General features: G+C 35.3%; 1 protein-coding gene across 1 annotated transcript; it reads right to left on the reverse strand.

Annotated features, from left to right (window-relative positions):
• Positions 1 to 5284: 5284 nt before the first annotated feature.
• On the reverse strand, positions 5285 to 18807 carry LOC131194956 (E3 ubiquitin-protein ligase RNF125-like). The gene is made up of 4 exons (XM_058176583.1): positions 18038 to 18807; positions 10633 to 10723; positions 7661 to 7768; positions 5285 to 6991 (listed from the first exon to the last, which is right to left on the reverse strand). Exons 1-4 carry the CDS (start codon positions 18229 to 18231, stop codon positions 6899 to 6901), a joined length of 486 nt encoding a protein of 161 aa, XP_058032566.1. The 5' UTR covers positions 18232 to 18807; the 3' UTR covers positions 5285 to 6898.
• Positions 18808 to 21116: the final 2309 nt, after the last annotated feature.

Raw genomic sequence — 21116 nt, forward strand, 5'->3', positions numbered from 1 at the left:
CTTTAAAAAATACAGAATAGTGCAATAATGATATTCCCTATGACACAACAGGAAAATAAAAGTTGGACTTTAAATAAGCAAGATGGGGAAAATATTGATTCTTTTGAATTTTGCTGTTGTAGAAGACAAGAATATTGTGGACAACTAGGAAACAAGCAAATGAAAACAAACAAATTTGTTGAACAAATCACCCCATAGCTCCCACACCAGGTTCACATTCTACTTTGTACACATTATGCAAATCTCTAGCTGTCTGGATAAGACTCTAATACTGGGAAAGGTGAAAGGAAAGAAATTGGGACCAGCAACTTGTTCATTAAACAAAGTGATTACTAAGTAAAACTGTTAACACTGATTATAATCTTACTTCAGTTTCCTTCGCATCACAGATCTGTAAAGGTTGTAGATGTGAGGACTGGTCACAGTTTTTTTGTTTTTTTTACATTTATACCCCGCCCTTCTCCGAAGACTCAGGGCGGCTTACAATGTATAAGGCAATAGTCTCATTCTATTTGTATATTTTTTTACAAAGTCAACTTATTGCCCCCCCAACAATCTGGGTCCTCATTTTACCTATCTTATAAAGGGTAGAAGGCTGAGTCAACCTTGGGCCGGGCTCGAACCTGCAGTAATTGCAGGCTCTGTGTTCTAATAACAGGCTTCTCTGCTGCCTGAGCTATCCCAGTTATTCTTTCATCACCAGTGTAACTGCAAAAAGTTGCTGTGCAAGGCAATTACTATACAATATTTGTAGCAAAATTTTTATTTGTAGTTTTAGCCTATAGATACTGTTAGTTGTCTTCAATTTATTGCTAATTTATTTGATTTTTAACCTGCTATAAAAATTACTATAAGTAAATCAAGACAGCAAACATACATAATACTCCTTTCTATTTTTCTCACAACAACCTGTGAAGTGAGCTGGCTTGAGAAAGAATGACTGACTCAAGGTAGGTTTCTTCTTTTACAGTGTTTGTGTTTGTGTGTGTGTGTGTGTGTGTATATGTACTATTATTTATGCATACACTATACTATTTTTAATTTTGCAACATGGCCTTAAGGGAAAAAAATTATGAGATAAAATATGGTTAAAAATACTATTCCTGCTCTCTGAAACATTGTGCTGCCACCCCCCCCCAAAGCAAGATCTTCACCCACCCTTTTGGCCTTCCAAAAGGGCCAGAATATCTGCTTCTGCCAACTGACCTGGGCCTACAGTGGAGTTGTGTCATTCTGGAAGAGCCTAATGATGGTTAAAGATAAGACTCCACTTCCTCCCCATTCGCCTCTGGCTCCCTTCCTCTCCATCTTGGTCAATTTTAATTTTAATTTAATTCTTCCATTGTTTTAATGTTTTATATTTGGCATTTTGATTGATTGATTTACACCACCTAGAGTCGCCTTTGGCAAGATGGGCAGCATATAAGTTAAATGAATAAGTAAATAAATGTAAGGCTATTTAAAAATATAATTAAATTGGCAAGGCCCTAACAGATGTTGCAAGGCCCTAACAGATGTTGCTAGGAATTAAAGAGAACCTGATGACATTACAATACAAGAGAGTACAGAATTCTGATCAGTTAGGAGGTAACTTAATGTAAAGAGTTAGCACAAGCTAAAAGCTGAGTTAATAAAGGTGTAGTTAAAATTCATATCACAGATCATGGTAACACTAACAATAGAAAAAGTACATTACTTGTTTCAATAGCTCTTGATTTGTAGTGACAAAGTCGTTCATGGTATGGGATTTCCTGGAATCTACCTTCCAGAATCAGAATTTGTAAAGCATTGCAGTGGGCAGTGTGAGAACTCTCTGAAATGTTAGTGTGGCAGATTGAGATGTCTGACAGGTTTATATGTAATGACATCACACCCCATTGTGATAAAAACTGAGGGTAGAAGCCATAATAATGGAGTTTATGCCACCAGTCCTCTTTTCCATTTTGTAATTAAAAAGTCATCTAATGCAATTGGAACTAAGTTGCAGGAAGTTATTAGTTTTAGCCACAATTTGAAGATGCAGCTTCATGCATTGGCTTCAACTTTAAGAAACTTCAAGTGCTTCTATATGAAGAGCAGCATTGTAATAGTCGTTTATTGCTTGATTAGTCTTAAAGCCTTATCAATAAAATGAAGTAAAATAAGGTATAGTCTAATTCTGGAGTAAGATAGGAGGAAATAGAGTGATAAAATACTTATGTATTAACACAAGGAGTCAATAATTGGTCTCTCTTACAGGGTATCCCAATTTGTTCAGTGGGTCAGGTTCTTGGGACCACTGTCTTAGTTATAAATATATGACAACCTGTGGTTCAGATCCCAGTGGGCTATTTCTAGTAGGAATGATTCTTTAAATATTTAATGGGGGCATATAATTGACAGTCAAACGAAGTATGAGAAATATTTTCAATGGTTATGGTACCTCATGCAGGTTCTCTCGTAATATGGCAAGTGGTGAAAATGCCCATATTTGACCATGGAGTCTAACAAGCTTGCTCTAGAATAGGCCCTTAAAATTTATGTCAGATCCAGTGACAGTGTTTTTTTAGGTTGAAAAGTAATTTCACTCATGGCCACCAGCCTAGAAATCTATTTTTAGCAATAATTCCACGTTGATTGGAATATTAATATCTAAGATTGTTTCAAAACTTCCCTGCCTCAGAGGCCCCGAGAGTAGATACGTTGTGAAATAACTGGAAAGTTGGCTGATCCAGGACTCGGCTTGGGACTTTCTTATCTGTTCTGTTAAACATATTTTGGGAACTCTATCAGGGTCCACTGAAGGGATCCTCTGCCAATATGTGAAAAGTTTTAACTATCAAGTGATTATGTAACGTCCATGAATACCTGTTTCTGCTCGAAGTGGAGGGGCAGATGTGTTCTTGTCCATTCCCAGTACAAATCTTAAAAAACAGGCATGAACTTCAAGTGGAGTAGCTTCATTAAGGCCCCACAATTCTGCACATTGGTCATTGGGACTATTTTTGCTGGTAATATTTTCAGTATAGGAGTAAAAGTAAATGGGTAATGTAGTTAAATATTTCGTATAATCTTTTAGTATTGGGCCCAGTTCCGCCCAAACTTTTTTAAAAAACAATTTAACTTTGACCAAGTGCTGGTAAAAATCACTAAGTAGGTAAAAGAATTCACTTGTTCCACAGATTCCCCATTTATTTATCAGCTACATTTCACACTTTTCTGCTAAATACCATCACTTTAAATTTGGTCTTATTGCTGTTTAAAGAATTAAAGAGAACAGTAGGTATTTAGCTTTTGTAACAGTCTTCTGAGACAGATTCAGGAATCTGCCATTACAATTATGTCATCAGCATTTAAAATGATAATAAATTTATCATGGATCTTTGGTATATGAGTGTCTGCAGCATACAGGTAAATCATTGACACAGAAATTAAAAGTCATTGGGACTAGGATATTCTGACACCATTAGGGGTGGGTATAACTCTTGGTTAAAGAAGCATTTATACCTGTGCACTTTCAAATGACTGCTTTGGTAGAGAGCCTTAATCAAAAATAGAGTTTGGTTTCCATATTTAAGCTGGCCAAATTTCATCCACAGAATATTTATACTTATGGAATCAAAAACTGCATTAAGTTGTATAAATATGGTAAATGGTTTGTTGTGATTTGGTAATTGTTTTGTTCTAAATGTATGTAAAGTAAAACAATTGTCTATTGTGGAGTGCTTTGGTCCGAATCCAGCTTGTTCCTCTAATAAGAGATCTTTTCCCTGAATGAAATCAAACATATGTGTCCCAGGATAATCTGGGTTGGTCACCAGGATCAGAAGTTTATTCTTCTGGCTTTTGGACTCATAAGTGGAGCCCATCTTCAGGGAACTTGTCTCTAAAGATTTATTTCCATTATCCAGCCTTCTATTTTGCTTAACAGGAGTTTCGCATACATTTTACCCACAACTCCAATAGTTTATCAGTCTGTTTTTTGGGTCACCTTTGCCTCCCTTTTTATATAGAACTATAATGGTGACTTCCCATCTGAATGGAATACAACCTGTATTATTTATATGGGTGAAAAGCCCTGCTGACAGAGGAGACCACTAATCAATATGAGACTTAAAGAGTTTTGGGAGTAGAAAACCTTTTCCAGGTGCCTTATGAAATTAAATCCTCCTATACTGAGGTTGTAACAGGAATATCAAATTGAAATCTGTTCCTTCAATAAACTTGGTATCATTTTCCAGAAGAGAATTGAATTGTTCCTTTCACTGAAACTTGCAGATCTGACTATATTTTAATTTTACAGGCTTTTTAAAAAGGTATCACATTTTTTTGTAGTGATGCCTGATTTTTAGCATTTTAGCATGTTTTTTTGTGGTAAGGTGTCCTAGGGGCCTGGCACATTGCAGCCCTCAGTAACTTTCTGGTATGTAAACAGAATCAAATCAGTTTAAACGTATTTGTTGATGGATTCTAGTAGGAAGTTTGTCTATTAAAATTTTTCTCAGCAAATGACACAACTATTGGGTCAGGATTTTATCTAAACCTTGGGTAATGCAGGAAATTGACTGTCCAGGTCTGGGCTTGTTCTGAGTTTAGAAAGATAGCTAATGTCTTGCTATCAAACTTGACTCAGTTAAGCTTTCTGTTCTGCTTCACTTCAAGATTAGTTAATATACTCTTAACATGAGACATGTATAACATAGTATCAGATCTGCCTTGGAAATAGACTTTGTTAATTATTGCTATCCCCCCTCACGTGAGCTTCAATACCTGAAAACAACTCTTTGTTTCAGCTAGAACATTGCTGGAGTTTCCTGAATGGAATGTAAAAGGATATACAGTGTATAACACCAAGTTCTTTATCATCTAAAATGTGGAGGTTACATTTATAAATCAAGATGGCCAATTCTGAAGCCGCGGAGACCAATTATGAAGCTGTGGTATTTCTTCTGGTGTCTCTAGAGAGCAAGGACAATCCTCAGAAATAACATCCAAATGAACCAAATCTTGTATGGAAGCTCCCACCCTGGCATTGAAGTTTCCTGCTAGAATTACAGTGGCTTACAATCAAGACAAATTACAATCAAGACAATCACACTTGGCCAATAAAAAATGCTATTCTATTCTAGTCTTTAAGGTTAATTGAATTTATCTTTATCACTGTGTTTTCTATATTCACCCAAATGTTAGGAGAAAATTGGGGAGGTGCATGGTGGAAGAAAAAGTAGAACCATTTTGGAGAATTTATAAGAAAATGGAACACCTAAATAATAGTGAGTTATTTCTGAGGACTCAGTCCTCCTGATGACCACTCTTTAGTCTGAAGTTTTTTTTAGCAAATCTAAAATCAATGTAGAGGTTCTTGTTCTACTAAATGGTAAACAATAGAACGATTTAGGTGAAATGTTACATACCAGAATAGTTTTAGAGTCCATCCAATCCACTAATGGACTACATAAACATCTGGCATACCGTTTGCTGACTATATTCAGCAAGTTAATAGGTCTATAGTTTTGAGGTAATTTTCTATCACCCTTTCATATTGTTCTTGATTAATAAATATAATTCAGTTTTGAATATTTTATATACACTAATATTGCAAGAACAACTTTTCTATAATCTTTCATCAGCACATATTACTGTGCATGAATGTACAGTATGTACAAAACATTTATAGTCAATGGCATTACTGGAAATACAATTTCAAAAGATCCTATGTAAAATTAATTTGTTTTACAGAGTTCTGCAAAACAGTATGAAATATGGCATACAGTAAGATGGAAAGACAGTATCACTAGTTCTAGTTTTGAGTATAATTTAACTGATTCAATTATGTTTTGTTTTACAAAAATATGAAAGTCCAACAGCTGACAATTTAAGCTACAGCATTAATATATCCAATTAATTCTCCAGGACTATGTAATGATATACTCTTTGTTTGTCAAGTTAGTTTTCTCACTGTGAAATGATGCAATGTTTTAAAAAGTAAATAGTTGCTCATTGGCATTGCAAAATTTCATGATCGTAAAGATTCTGTCTTCCTCTTAGAAATGCAGTCACAAGATGATCTGAGCTTTGGTCACTTTTTTCAAACCTATAAGTAAAAAAGCCCAATAATAAGTTTTGCTTTTGGAAAAATGGGTAATAATTTGTATTCTGAAGAATTACTTCCTACTGAAAGAATCAGGCATAAAGTATTTAATTTGAGAAAAAACTGTATTTTGATAGCTAATCATTTGATTTATTTTACATATATGTTGAAAAAAAATCACATGAATTAGAATTAGAACAAGTTTTGTAGCTTGCCAACTTGTTTAAAAGCAAATGTAAAATTTTCTGTAAATATTTTGCTTTTATAACTTCCTCTGACATTTTTTTTCACCATAGTGGTATAAAAATCTGGATATTAATTGATCTTCATTATGATCTATCTTACTTGCGTAATACCATATAGGATGAATGATCAGAGCCAAACAGATTTCTTGAAAATGTTTAAAGATAGGTTCTCCAAATCTGAAATTAATGAATAATTAATTAATGAATTCAAGATATATACATTGAGAAGGGTTCTGGTATACATTTAATCTCAGTAATTCACAACCAATTAAAATTAGTTTGAAGCTAATATTTATATGCTGTTTAAGGAAAATAGTGTTTAGAAACTTAAATGTAATTAGCAATTATAGAAATGAATTACAGACAAGGAAATGAATACACAAAGGTTTCATTCTTGAAATATCTCATTTTGAACCTGAAATTTATAGTTTTAAATAGAGCAGTCAGTACAGTTGTTTCATATTTGAAATGGAATGTTTCACATATTAAATATTCAAAAAAATTTGTATGTTAGTTAATACCAGCATAAACAACCAGTGCTTTAATTCACAATGTAATCCATTTGTCTTTGTTGAATTGATGATCACGCAGTACCTGGATTATTCACATGTACATAATCTAAAACTGATCGATCCAGAACTCTTTCAATAAGAACTTCTTCTACAATATTTATGTCCTGAAATAAGAAGGGAAGGAAATCAGACATTCAAGTAAAATACTGCAACAAACAAAATCTTGTTTAGCTGTGAAAGCAACCAAATTATAGGCATCAGTAATAACTTTGTTAGCAATAATTAGATAACACCCAGATATTAGATATTTTAGGATAGGTAACCCCTTGATATTTCAATCACACATATAAACTAGACAACCTGCAAATTATAGTTCCAAATAAAAGGAAACTGTAATTGGATGTATTTCCCAGTAAGTTTACAAAAAACAGGAAAATGATGTCTTTTTACAACAAATTCCTCGTACGTATCTTAGAAAGATTTGTAAATAGAAGATTCATGAGCGCAAACAGGTTCCTACCTTCCCTGATTTTTGCATAAACAGAACATATTAGACTAGACTAGAACAAATTCTAGTAATTTGAAAAATAAACGTAACTTGTTCAGTAAATTCTGGATTGCCATTAAACATCTGAACAAATTCTCTGGCATAGCACTTTCAATGTAAATTTGGTTTTTTCTACGTTGAACTCTTTGGTCTTTGCAACCTATCTCCCAAATAATGCTCTTGAAATCTATAAATGTCCTTATACACTATGAGAGATACAGAGAGATAAAGAAAGGTTCAGATAAAGTTTAGCAGGGATTAAGAAAAAATGATTTAATTTACTCACAATATAATCTTCATAATAGAATGTATGTCTCAGCTGAAGATGCCTTATAAAATTTCTGATGTAGTAACTTGGACCACCACCAGGTAGTAAACGACAGATAGGACAGTACTGTAGACAATTCAAGATGGGGAGAAGTAAATAGTATGTTGTCATTATAATGTGCAACATGAATTATTATTGAAAGAGAAAAAAATGTTAATTATATCTAAATTACTATTGATTGAATAAAAGCTTTCACAATTATTCCCTTTCAATCAGCAGTAAATTCAGTTTATTTTCTCCATAGACTATATTACAAATGCTATACAAAAATGTAAATATCCTGTCTGCAAAAGCAGTTAGTCCTGTTACCTATTGAGGTCATGAGAAAAATACAAAAATAGTTCATGTTCCAAGAACATTTTCAGCTTTATTCATCTGTCAACTAGTGCCCTCTATTCATGTAGACCTCAATGAGGCATCAGACATGACCAAATTCACAGATTAGACAAACCCCTGATTTTATAAATATTGTTTATTAACAGATTGGATTTATCTGGGTTCACACAAAATAACTAAGCAATAAATTATGGCTTATAAACTACAATGGCTGTATTAATGCAAAAGCACAACGATAGGCTAGGCAATATTAAACCCATGGACATATTCCTTGGTACACTACAGGCTCCTTTTTCTAATAAACTTTTTTTTAACTTAAAACATAAAAGGGAACCTAGCATGGTAAGATAAACATGTAGTTAGAATGCAGCATTTTTATTTGCAAAAATGCTTCTTGATCCTACATAACTGGGGAAAGCACCCTCATCAGTTTATAGCATTTTCTGACTAGTTATAACCACCATATACTGAGAGAGATCTGTTTGGTGTAAGGATTTAGCCCTCAGGCTAAAAACTGGGAGACTGAGTTCTAGTCCTGCCTTAGGCACAAAGCCAGCTGGGTGACCCTGAGCTAGTTATTTTCCCTCTCTAAGTCTTAGGAAAGAAGCTATGGCAAATCACTTCTAAAAACTCTGCCCAAAAATTTGCAGGAACATATTCAGGTGGACGCCCAGAGTAAAAAAGTTGACTCAAAGGCACAAAACAAAAAAAAACCCACCCCCTATAAAACAGCAATTTTGCAAATATGTCTTCTGCCATTTCAGGAAAGTTCCTATGATATAGTCTCTAAATTTCAAACATTCCATAGAATTAATATAGTTTTCTTTTACATTAAGCAGAATACCAAAGCAAAACAACCCAAAATGTACAGTTATTTCTCCACTTATGTTTGTTCATTCAGCAACTTTTCAAAATTATTGCACTGCAAAATTTATTGCAAAATTTTGACCCACTCCCAAAATTGCAGTTATTGAAGTGCCCCGGTGGTCACATGTTAAAAATTTGGGTGCTTGGCAGCCTGCCCATTCTTACAACCACAGGGATACTTCAAGTCTACCTCCACCTGCATATATCCCAGCAGTTTTTCAAAGTCAGCACAACTTTATGAAGACAACACAGCATTCCCAAGGCTCAAAGAGCCATCTGTAGGAAATGTCCATCAGAAAAGCTGGGTCCAAAAAGGCGGAGGCAAAGGCAGTGTTTCTCCTTCAGTCATGATGGTTGGTGGAAAAGGGGAAAGGTCAGTATGGGGAACTGGGAGAGAAGGCAGCAGGGTGAATGAATGTTGGCTGGGGTGGGCTGGAGGGGTCCCCAGAGTGGAGTGGTAGTTCTGGAGCTGCTTGCTGTCCTGCAAAACAAGGTGTACTGTGTCTAAAGGGCAGAGATGAGGAAGAGGAGGCAGTCCCTTACCTTACTGAGACTTGAGGCTAGGAGGGACCAAAACTGGAATGCCTTACATTGGGATGGATACTCATTTAACAACCACAATTCTCTATTAATGACCACAGTAGGAAATGCTTTAATTGCCATTGTAAATTGTTGTGGTCATATCATATCTCTTTGCAACTGTACCAATTTAGGACCACAATCCCGGCTCCAAATGTGACCATAAATCAACCTATATGGTTGAAGATGATGTGTGAACACAGCCATGAATTTGTTTTTATAGAAAGTATGGTTCCAAACTATAAGAGGGACACTTCATACCCCTTTTTTTAACCAATTGAATGTACAGTAACACTTGGTATACTAATTCATGGACAGATACAAGTTATAGAAATGCAGCAGAATAGCCAACTGCTACAGATTACAACAATAACCAGCACTACTGTGCTATATTTTTTTACTTTATTTATTAAAAATCCATCACTGGATTTTGGGGAAACAAGGAAGAATAAACCTCTCCCCGATTACATAAATGGAAAATATAAGACATAATGGAAAACATCCATGGATGAATATTTTGTAGCCATAGGTAGCTTTAATTACTGAACTATTTTTCTCCTGACATTTGCTGGCAGTTCTCAATTAAGTTTAAGATCTCAATGAAGCTTTAATATATTTTAATCTAAGAAAATAACTATTTGAAATTGAGAATTACTATTTTTGCACTTGCATTGCTCACAGTGGATGATTACTTAATAGTCGTTTGATTACTGTAAATACCTTCCTCTTTCTAAATCTATATTTATTACAATTTCTCTGATCAAAGAAGTACACTAATGTACTGTGTTGTATTGAATAACATACTACAGTAAGAGTCATAATAGTTTTTCAAACACGCAAGATTGTCCAGATGAAACAAACAGGACAGCAGGCTTATGCTAATGAAAAAGTTAAAAGAAATGCTCTAACATTTCCAGAGTACTTCTATAATGGCATGAATGAGAAGTTTTTGTTCTGGAGCCTTTGAATTCCACATTTCACAAAACCTTCCTTTGGCAGCAAATTGCAGAGATAATTTTTCATCAGATATATTGTTTTTAAAAAATATCAGTTATTAATATTCGTAACATACAAATGTACATTTATGTCACTTTTATCTAATTTATCATACTAGGATATAGCCATAAATAGAAGTATAAGAAAGTTACCACTGGTCTTCTTTCAGTTCTGTGAAAAGTGAGAAAATGGTCCAAGAGATCATTTTCATCCAATTCATTCTGACAGAAAGGACAAGGATACCTGAAAACAACAGACAGATATGTATAAAATACCCACATTTTCAATGTTAGCTGAGATTGAGAAGAGGTGAAACAGTTCTCTCAGTCAAATAAGCATTTAGAAGACAAAATGAAAGGTGTTCAGAAAAAAGTGGATCAAAATGAAGATCAGGTTGTGATATTACAATATAAACTTATGGAAGGAGCTCTTAGAATTCGTGGTATGCAAGAAGAGCGAGGAGAAGACTTAAGAAAAATTATATCAGAAGCATTGGCTGAATTTATTGAAGTGGAACCCCAAGAGGTAGCTTACCAAATTGATAAAATATATAGAGTTAATTCCTGGATTGCAAGACAGAGAAAGCTTCCTCGGGACATTGTGGTTTATTTTGTGAAAAGGACTATGAGAAATCAGATTCTGCAAGTTTCATATCAGACAACTTTAAAAATTGGAGAACAGGAGCTGAAGGTGTTGAAAGAGATTCCTTCAAAGATGTTAAGAGATAGGAAGGAATTTGCTTTTTTTACACAAGAACTTAAAAAACATCAGATTCAATTCAGATGGGAGGTGCCAGTTGGACTGACAGTATTCTATCAAGGAAGGAGATATAGAATTGACACTGTTTTAAAGGCAAAGGATTTTCTTTCTACAGTTTTGAAAGTCGAAATAGAAGTGATAGAAAACTTCAAGAGATGCAAGAAGGCGTGGTGATCCAAGAGCCTTCATTGCTGCCAGTATTAGAGGAACCACAAGAGCAAAGGGTGACAAGAGGAGCTCTTAAGCGTAAAGAAGAGCAACAGTCTCAAAGTAAAAGTCAGGATCCCAGTATGGAAGCTGTGGGAGGAGCTAGACGGAAGATACCGGAGGAGGAGCTTCCGTTGTCTGCTTCAAAGCTTCAGGAGGCCAGTAATGGCAAATAGAATTTTGTCATGGAATGTTAATGGCTTGAATTCAGCTCAGAAAAGAAGGAAAATATTTCACTACTTGAAACAATTTAAAAATGATGTGATTTGTTTGCAAGAGACACATATAAAATTATCAGACCAAAAATATTTAATTAATTCAAAATTGGGTAACCATTTTGTTGCATCAGCTTTGGAAAAGAAGCATGGAATTGTTGTATATATCAGGAAGGATATACCAGCTAAGTTAATTGAGGCAGATATTCAAGGAAGATTTATTGCTATTGAACTGGTGATAGATGCAAAAAAGACTTTGCTGATAGGTATTTATGCACCTAATCAGCAACAAGAAAAGTTTTACAAAATGTTACATGAGAGGTTGACCCTCTGGGATTATAGTTCGTTTATTTTATTAGGAGACTGGAATGGAGTAATTGATACAAGAAGGGATAAGAGAACCTCCTCCAAGAAGATACCTATACATGCAAAACTACCAAAATCCTTTTTTGAAATGATGGAAGACTTTGAGTTTAGAGATATATGGAGGTTACGGAATCCAGATGAGAGAGATTTTACTTTTTTTTCCGATAGGCATCAATCTTTCTCACGTATTGATTTTATTTTAATTTCTAATGACTTGCTTTCTAGGGTGAAGAAAATGAAGATATTTCCGAGGTGTTTAACTGACCATAGCCCAGTATGGATGGAATTATTACAAGGGAAAAAAAGGTGGTAGAACATGGAGGTTGAATGAAAATCTGTTTAGATATGAGGATAATGTAACTTATTGTAAGAAACAGTTGAAAGAATTTTTTGATTTTAATATGTACAAAGGGAACTGTGTGGGAGGCGAGCAAAGCGTTTATTAGAGGGATATTGATTTACTTGGACAATAGGCAAAGGAATAATAAACAAAGGCAGCGTAGGTACTTGGAAGAAGAAATTCAAAGGAAGCAACAGTTATTAATTCAAAACCCACAAGATCACAAACTTAAAGAGGCTATAAAAATATTACAGAGTCAATTTAATATGTTAATGGCAGACCAGGTGGCAACGAATATACAATATGCTAAACATAATACCTTTTGTAATGCAAATAAACCAGGGAGATGGTTGGCATATAACTTAAGGAAAAACAGAAAGCACGTGTCATACAAAAATAGAATATAAAGGTAAAGAGATATATCAACAGGATAAAATTAAAAGGCATTCTCAGAATTTTATACTGCACTATATGCAAAAGACAAAATATTGAATAGGGACATTTATGATTATTTGAAAGATTATAAGGTTAATATTCTAACATTAGAACAGAGGAGGAGCTGAATCGGCCGATAGCTACTGGAGAAATAGTGGAGGCAATTAAACAATTAAAATGGGAAAACCCTGGTACAGATGGTCTTACAGCAACTTATTATAAAAACACAGGATGAAATATTAGGCCCACTTAAAGAATTATTTAATCAGATACAATTAGGAGTGGAATACCCCGTCATGGAAAACATCTTTTATTTCACTGATACCAAAGAGGAGCAAGATTGCTCTAAACCTGGTAACTATAGGCCGATTTCACTTTTAAATAATGATTATAAGATTTTGTAAAATAATAGCAAATAGATTAATGTTAGTTTTACAACAAAGAATTCATACTGATCAATCTGGTTTTATAAAAGGGAGGCAGATGAGGAATAATGTTAGACAGATTATTAATATATTGGAATATTTGGAAAAGAAGAATACTTCAGCACTTATTTTTTTGGATGCAGAGAAAGCCTTTGATCGATTGCATTGGGATTTTTTATTTAAATTAATAGAGAAAATGCAATTTGGAGATTGTTTTGTTAGAATAATCAAAGCGATTTATGGAGAGCAAACAGCACAGATTATAATAAATGGTAGTTTGACAGAAGTTATTAAGATTGCGAAAGGAACAAGACAGGGATGTCCCTTATCACCATTATTGTTTGTTTTGACTCTGGAACCATTATTAGATAAAATACGAGAATTAATGAAAATAGAGGGAATTAAGATTAGACAATATGAGTACAAAGTTAGAGCTTTTGCAGATGATGTAGTGGTTACTTTAACAAATCCTATAAATTCAAGTAGATTTTTGTTGGAAGTAATTGATAAATATGGAAAGGTATCAGGATTTAAAATAAATCAGAATAAAACAAAAGTGATAATTAAAAATATGTCTATACAACAGAAACAAAAACTAGAGGAAATGACAGGATTTGAGGTAGTAAAAAAGGTTAAATACTTAGGGTTTATATTAGCTCATCGAACAAGAAACTTTATAAGAATAATTATGACTTGCTATGGCAAAAAGTTCAGAATGATATGAGTGTTTGGAAAAAATTGCAGTTATCGTTATTGGGAAGGATTGCGGCTATTAAAATGAATGTGTTACCTAGATTTTTGTTTCTGTTCCAGATGATACCAATAATTAAAAGGATAAAAATTTGGAAGATTGGCAGATTGGGATTAACAAATTTATATGGCAGGGTAAAAAGGCGAGGGTTAAAATGAAAATAATACAGGACTCACGGGAAAGAGGTGGTTTAAGAATGCCTAACTTTAAACTATATTATGAAGCAGTAACCCTTTCAGTAATAAGTGACTGGTTTAACTTAACAGAGGAAAGAATTTTGAATATAGAAGGTTATGACTTGTTATATGGATGGCATGCGTACTTATTTTATGAAAAAAGTGGATAGGGCTTTTAAGAATCATGTGTTGAGAAGTGCTCTTTATGGTCTGGAAAAATATTCCTATAAATTAGATTATAAGATTCCTATATGGGCAAGCCCTAGACATGCAATAGAGAATATAAATATAGAACAAAAACAGGAAATGATTACTTATAAAGAACTTTTGTATGCTGAAGGAGGTAGATTGCAATTAAAATCATTACAGGTATTAAAATGAAGAAGGAGGAATTATACTTGGTTTCAATATGGGCAAATAAGTGCTAGATGGAAAGAAGATCAAAAATTGGTATAATGCAAACGGACGAAAATTTAATAAAGCAAATTAGAAATCAGACCCAGGAGCATATAAAGAGATTGTATAATGTGTTGCTTGAAATAGATTCGGAAAAGGATTTGGTAAAGGATTGTATGATAAAATGGGCACAGAATATTCAGGAACCAATAATGTTGGAAACATGGGAGAAAATTTGGGTTAGAAATGTTAAGTTTACACAAGCACAGAATTTAAGGAAAATTTTATAAGATGTTTTATAGATGGCACTTAGATCCCAAAAAATTATCATGTATGTATCCTAATATCCAAGCGAAATGTTGGAGGTGTGATTGTGATGACGCTACATATTTTCATATTTGGTGGACTTGCAAGAAAATTAAGGTCTTTTGGATAAGAATTTGGTGGATTATTCAAAATGTACTGAAGAAGAAGATAAAGTTCCTGCCACAATTTTTCCTTTTGGGAATTATAACGGATTGTACAGGGATTGAGACTAAATTGATTCTGAATTTAATAACAGCAGCAAGACTGTTGATTGGACAATACTGGAAGAAGAAGAGATACCTACAATAGAAGAATGGATACTGAAAGTTACTAATTTGGCTGAGATGGCTAAAATCTCAGCTTTTTAAAAGACAATACGCAGGAAAGATATTTAATTGAATGGAAAAATGGATTGATTATCTACAAAACAGATATCAGATTAAGAAATATCAGATTGCCTTTGAATAATTAGAAAGTTATTTTATGTAATGGGGAGGAGGTTGGGAGATGAAAAGCTGTGGATGTGGTTATTTGGATTGGAAGGGAAAATTTTATTCTATGTTTGGTTTATGTATAACAATACCTTGTGATTGACCCGGGAAGCGGGGGGGGGGGGAGGGGGGGGGGTTTTGGGAGGGAGGGGGGAAAAAAGGGGGAAAAATGTTTTTGTTTTTTAAAACTCTTTCAAAAAAATAAATAAAAAAAAATCATGTTTCTCCACAAAACCCTATTTTAAGGAAAGCAATCTAAAATATGGACATATCTTACGAAGAATGTTTTCTGTCTGTTAATAGTTTTCTTTATTTGAGCATCCCAATCTGTTGGACTACTGATAAACAATAGCTACAGAAGCTAATATGCTTTGATATGAAGCTATCTCTGCATTACCTAAGTTACTAATTAGCATCAAAGTACTTGCCTATTAATGACTGAAAATAAGTGACTTGTAAATACAACTTTAATATGAGATGTCAGTGCTACAAAAAGAACATAAGGCAAAGAGTTAGCCAAAAATTAACTACAATTACTCCCACAGAAATTAAACTTAGAAGGGCTTCAGTTTTAATTTTGCTCTCATTTTGTACACATAATTTGCAGTAATAAATTTCATGTAATCCTTCACTATTCTGAATGAAAATGTCATATATTTATACTTTCTTTACAATATACTTCCTCTTGAGTTTTCTCAAATTGAACCAGTCAATATAAAATTGCTTTAATGTGAAATTACCCCTCTACTAGGGAACATGTGATGCCTACTTTTTGATAACAACCAACTCGGAGCCTATTGTGAGAGCAGCCTCTGCCCTTTATGGTTCCTTTGATACCAGTTCTCTGGTTCAGAGGGGTGAGATTTTTGGCTGCTTGTTATTGGCACCAAAGAGGTGTTTTCCCCCTCCTCTCTCCTCTCCCCCCCCCCAGGAGGGAGTGCCTGGAAGCATTTTAAGGAACTTTCACAGGAATTAAAAGACATCTCAAATAAGCTTTTTGAACCCTGATTGGATTTACTTTAGAAAAAGCTTGGAAATTAGAAACTGATATGCAAAACAAAAGGTGACATCAGGATGACATTTAACAAGCATTCTGTCTTGGAGATAACCCAAAGTTAAAGAAATGCAATTCAGATTATATTTGCATATATAGGTTTTTATAAGAACAGTTTTATAGATTTTTAAATATTCTATTTATATCTTGTCTTTCTTCCAAAAACAAAAGGTGACTTAAACTTTACCATCCTAACAATTTTGAGATATGGGCTGGGCTGAAGGGGTGAGGAGCCCAGAACTACTAAGTTTCCATGGCTGAAGATACTCTCTGCAGTTCACTTGGCAAGGATTTTTGGAAGTGGTTTGCCTCCTTTCTGGACTGAGGGAAAATGACTGGCCAGAGATTACCCAGGTGGCTTTCTGCCTAAAGCAGGAATAGAACTCACTGTTATTCAAGTTCTAGCCTGACCTGAATGAATTCAAGCCCATAGTGTTGTTTGATATTCTGGCTCAATCAAACAGATTTCAAGGTTTGTTCAATGTCATAATAAATTATGGTTTGCATAGATAAGAAAGCTATTGCAGGAAAACATATATAAACTGGAAGTCGAAACATTATTTGGCCAATCAAGTAGATTAAGATGCATTTCTTTTAATTTATGTGAGGGGTTTTTTTTTCTTCAAAGGAGAAAAACAACTCTTCCTACAGAATTTGATATCAGGGAAGAGTATTCTAAAGATTTTGGTAGTGTTGTGCTGATTCTTGCTGAAGCCGGCATCATTCAACAGATTCACAGATTTTTATTCATAGATATTTAGTGTCTGACTCTTGCCTAAATTTCTTGGAGAAAAAGGGGCATGCTGAAAGCAAAGTGTTGCGCTGCTAATCATTGAAAATTTAAGTATTTACCCAAAAGAAAAAGTAGGCCGTCAATCAAGAACTTCATTTGCAAAATGGGAAGGAGTCATTATAGATTTGCTGAGATTAAGTAATGGAGTCAGATGATTTTTGTTCGATTATCTTTTGGAAAGGCAACTAAAATTTAGGACTGGCTTTTACAACAGTATTTTTATTTTACATTATTTGTATTCTTCCAGGAACACATGACACAAATATTAAAAAATGTTTTCTTTTCAAAATATAAACTTTTTTAACCAAAATCACGTTTAAAATACATATAGCAAGGTATTCGTTTTCTGCCAAAACATCTTGTTTAGATTATCAAAACAATCAGAAGAACGAATCAACCTTTTTCAGCAACATAATTTGATTCAAATTTAATAAATTCCTTTCTTTTTCGACATAAGAAAAAGTACTTTTCGTTTTCTAATGCCATCCTCGAGATAAATTCTCTTGCTTAAAAGGAAAACTATCCATTGAGCTTAGTCCCTCATTGGACCAAAACTGGAGCTCTAATGCAATCCCATCGCAGAGAGGAAACGGATGATTTTTTTTTTCGTTTTTTGGTTTTAAGAAAAATCTTACAAGTTCATAGTAAATTTACCTGTGCATTAACACCTGGGACTTATATCTCCAATAAGTTGCATTGCAAAGCACAGCAGACATAAACTTTTACATGTGAATAGGAGAAGACAATCTGTACTTCCTCCAACACAAATTTTTCAAAGCAGGACCAAAGTACGGTTTAGCTCCCGTTTCCCAACCCGAGCTAACTCAGAGAAGTTGCACTTACACGTGGCCACATTTGGTCCTTACAGGCTGGTCGAACACTTCCAAGCAGATGGCGCACTCAAAAGAGGGAATTTGCTGCTTTTCCACGTCTCCCGCTTGATCTGACGGTTGTGGGAACTGAATATTGCCTTGGGGGTTGCCAACATCCGGCGTCCTCGCCGTCTCCCGTCCGTCGCCGCTCAGCACCGATCCCATCGCCTAAACGAGCTCTCAAGCTTTGGCTCTGGTCCTTGCCGCTACTATGCAGTAGGCGCACTGCTCAAATGCGTTACAACCGGAACTGTAGCAGTTTTGCAGGAGGATTTTGCCTTGAAGCAAAACAAAAGCGTCAGCTGCCCCACTTGGACCTCTTCCTTGTTTTGGGGGAGAAATCCCAGAGACGTTCGGCCGCGGTTGCAAAGTCGAAACCCTGCGCAAGCTTTATTGGTGGTGGCAAGGGCCAGTCCAAGCCGTCGCGGTGAAACCTGACACCTCCAGATAACAAAGTAGGGATCGGAGGGAGCCCTGGCTTCGCTTATTGGTTGGCGCAATGTTTTGTTTTGTTTTTCCTTGGACCTGGATGGTTTACGAATGGCCTCTGTATAGCTGACCAAAGATGATTCCTACTGGGTCGAAGGAAATTTGTTTCCCGGAGAATCTGAATTGAATTTTAAAATTACTGTTTGTTACGTAAGGGTGTCACCGATTATTGTGGTCAAGAAAGAAACTATTTTGTGACCCAACTCACCGCGCTCTCTCCCTGTTTCTCTCTTCCAGCTGCATGAATGTAAAAAAACAACCCCCCCCCCCACAAATCCCGAGAAAAAAGAGGCAAGCTATAAGGGAAAACACTAAGCAGCTGTCCTCTTGTGGGAAGTTAGCACCCACCCCTCTCCTAGAAGTATGCGATATTTTGGGAAATGTTAAAAAGACAGCATTCCCTGGATGAGAAATGGAGAAACATGTTTTAAAGACAAAGCAGCTCCCACCTTCCTGCCTCCCTCCCCCTACCTTTGTCAATGGGCCAGAGGCAGAAACCCAATTCCCCACCACCACCTTTGTCAATGGACCATCATCTGCAACACAATAGGACCCATCTAGCAACAGAAACTCACCACATGGCACCTGGGAAGATTACTTCAACCAGCAAGGCTAGCTAAGACCCCCCACCCCCTGGAAGTCTGACAACCAATCAGGATACTCTTCCTGTTCCCTGGGAAGTTCAAAACTCAGAGAGGGCATAATACCAACCCGTGATCAGCATCATGGCCCTTTTCTGTTCAGGAACTCAAGCCATGTGATCCTGTCCACCATTAAACCAACTTTCCAACAGTCTCCATGTTTCCAGTGTCTTTTTCCCCACTTGGAAGTGGGGAAACCCAGATGGACATTTCTTCCAAGACTCTGCTGAAACTAAACACTGAATTTCACGTGTTGCCTTAAGGGAATGGTTTTAGCTAGCCTAATCAGTAAATCATACTAACCCAAATATTTCCTTGTTCATGTTTTATTGATAAGTTTGCAAAAATATAAAAACAAATCAGATTATAAAGCAGTGACTGGATTCACAGAATGTAGCAAGCCACAGACTATTGTAGGTTTATACTCTGAAGGGAAATCATGGTTTATGGGTTATTTTAGTTGAGGAACCGTCTCTCCCGGTGGGACTGGCCCATGGATCTCATCAGTCAAGGAATTTTGGTTGGGAGAAGAGACCCAAAGGGCAGGGACCCTACAGTGGTCCCTGCCCTTTGGAATATCTTCTTTCTTGAGAGGTGAGACCTGATCCCACCCTCCTGACCTTAAATCTCCTTAAGAACTGGCTCTGCCAGATGGCTTGGGGCCAATCTGGCTTCCACCTCCTCCCCTCTTGGAACTATGATTGGGTTGGGAATACTTATCTCTGAAGCTTTTAATGCTGTAAACCACCGAGATTGGCTTACAGCAAATAAATAGTTTTATGTCTTAAAAATAGTTTAAGAACTGTGACTTGGAGCAACTTTTAAATAAGACTAGAGGCTATTATGCTGCCTGCTTCTCTTTGGAAGCCAGATCTAATCATTGTGATTTAGATGCTAGACTACAAATTAATATGAAATATTAACAGTGTTCCTATTTAGAATCCAGGAGGACAACTTCCTCATTTTTCCATGTACTGGCTTTGCCTTTACCCTCAAAATCAGTTGGCAGTTGCCTTAATGCCCAAGCTAAGTGTGTTCACCAAATGTTTTCTTTTCCTGTTTTATTATTATTATTATGGTTGGTTGCACGGTAAGCCAGACGTTTATACTGGATTTGGGATTTTTATCAACCTATCCAGTCTTTCCTAACAACCTGGGACAGACAGGTCTTGTTAAATGGCATTAGATGTCCGCTGTTACAAGTAAAGCTGCATTTTGACTGATAATCTTGTCAATGCTGATAGTGTTCAAGTGGTGCTCCAGTTGTTTTGGGATTGCACACAAAGTGCCTATTAATATTCATACTACTTTGATTTCTTTTAGCACAGTCATTCTATTTCTTTTTGCATGTCCTTGTATTTTGTGATATTTTTTTCTTTCCTCTTCTGCTCTATTATCATTTTATTCTAGCTTTATTATTTTTTTATAAATCTCAGTTAATATACTGTATATAGGATTATATACTTCCCTACTTTTTTTCACAATACTGTAGATATTAGTTTCTGTCATAATTTTCCCTTATGTATCATGCTGTTTTGACAAATGTTAAAAAGTTTCTAGCCCACCATCCTTCATTAAATACCTATGTGAATATTTAACTCAGCTCCTAGTGTCATGGGAAATGGTTTGACATTGTTTTCTCTCAGAATTTTTATACTTCTCAACCTAGTGTACAGTCCTAATATTTCATGAAAGCTTCTAATCCAAGTATTAATCAAGTCCTACTTTGCTTTGCCTACCCAGGATGGCTAGGTAATCCAATCTAAATTATTCCATTACTTAACTGAGTTAAATTTAAGAGCAGTTTCATTTCTATGTTTTCAAGGGTCAGATTTATGACTATACAGGTTCCATATTCAAGTAAGATATGAGTATATAGGTTCCATATTCAAGTAAGTGTGCACAGTAATATGACTGGCC

This window comes from Ahaetulla prasina, chromosome 3 (genome assembly GCF_028640845.1).
Source record: "Ahaetulla prasina isolate Xishuangbanna chromosome 3, ASM2864084v1, whole genome shotgun sequence".
Taxonomy (NCBI): domain Eukaryota; kingdom Metazoa; phylum Chordata; class Lepidosauria; order Squamata; family Colubridae; genus Ahaetulla; species Ahaetulla prasina.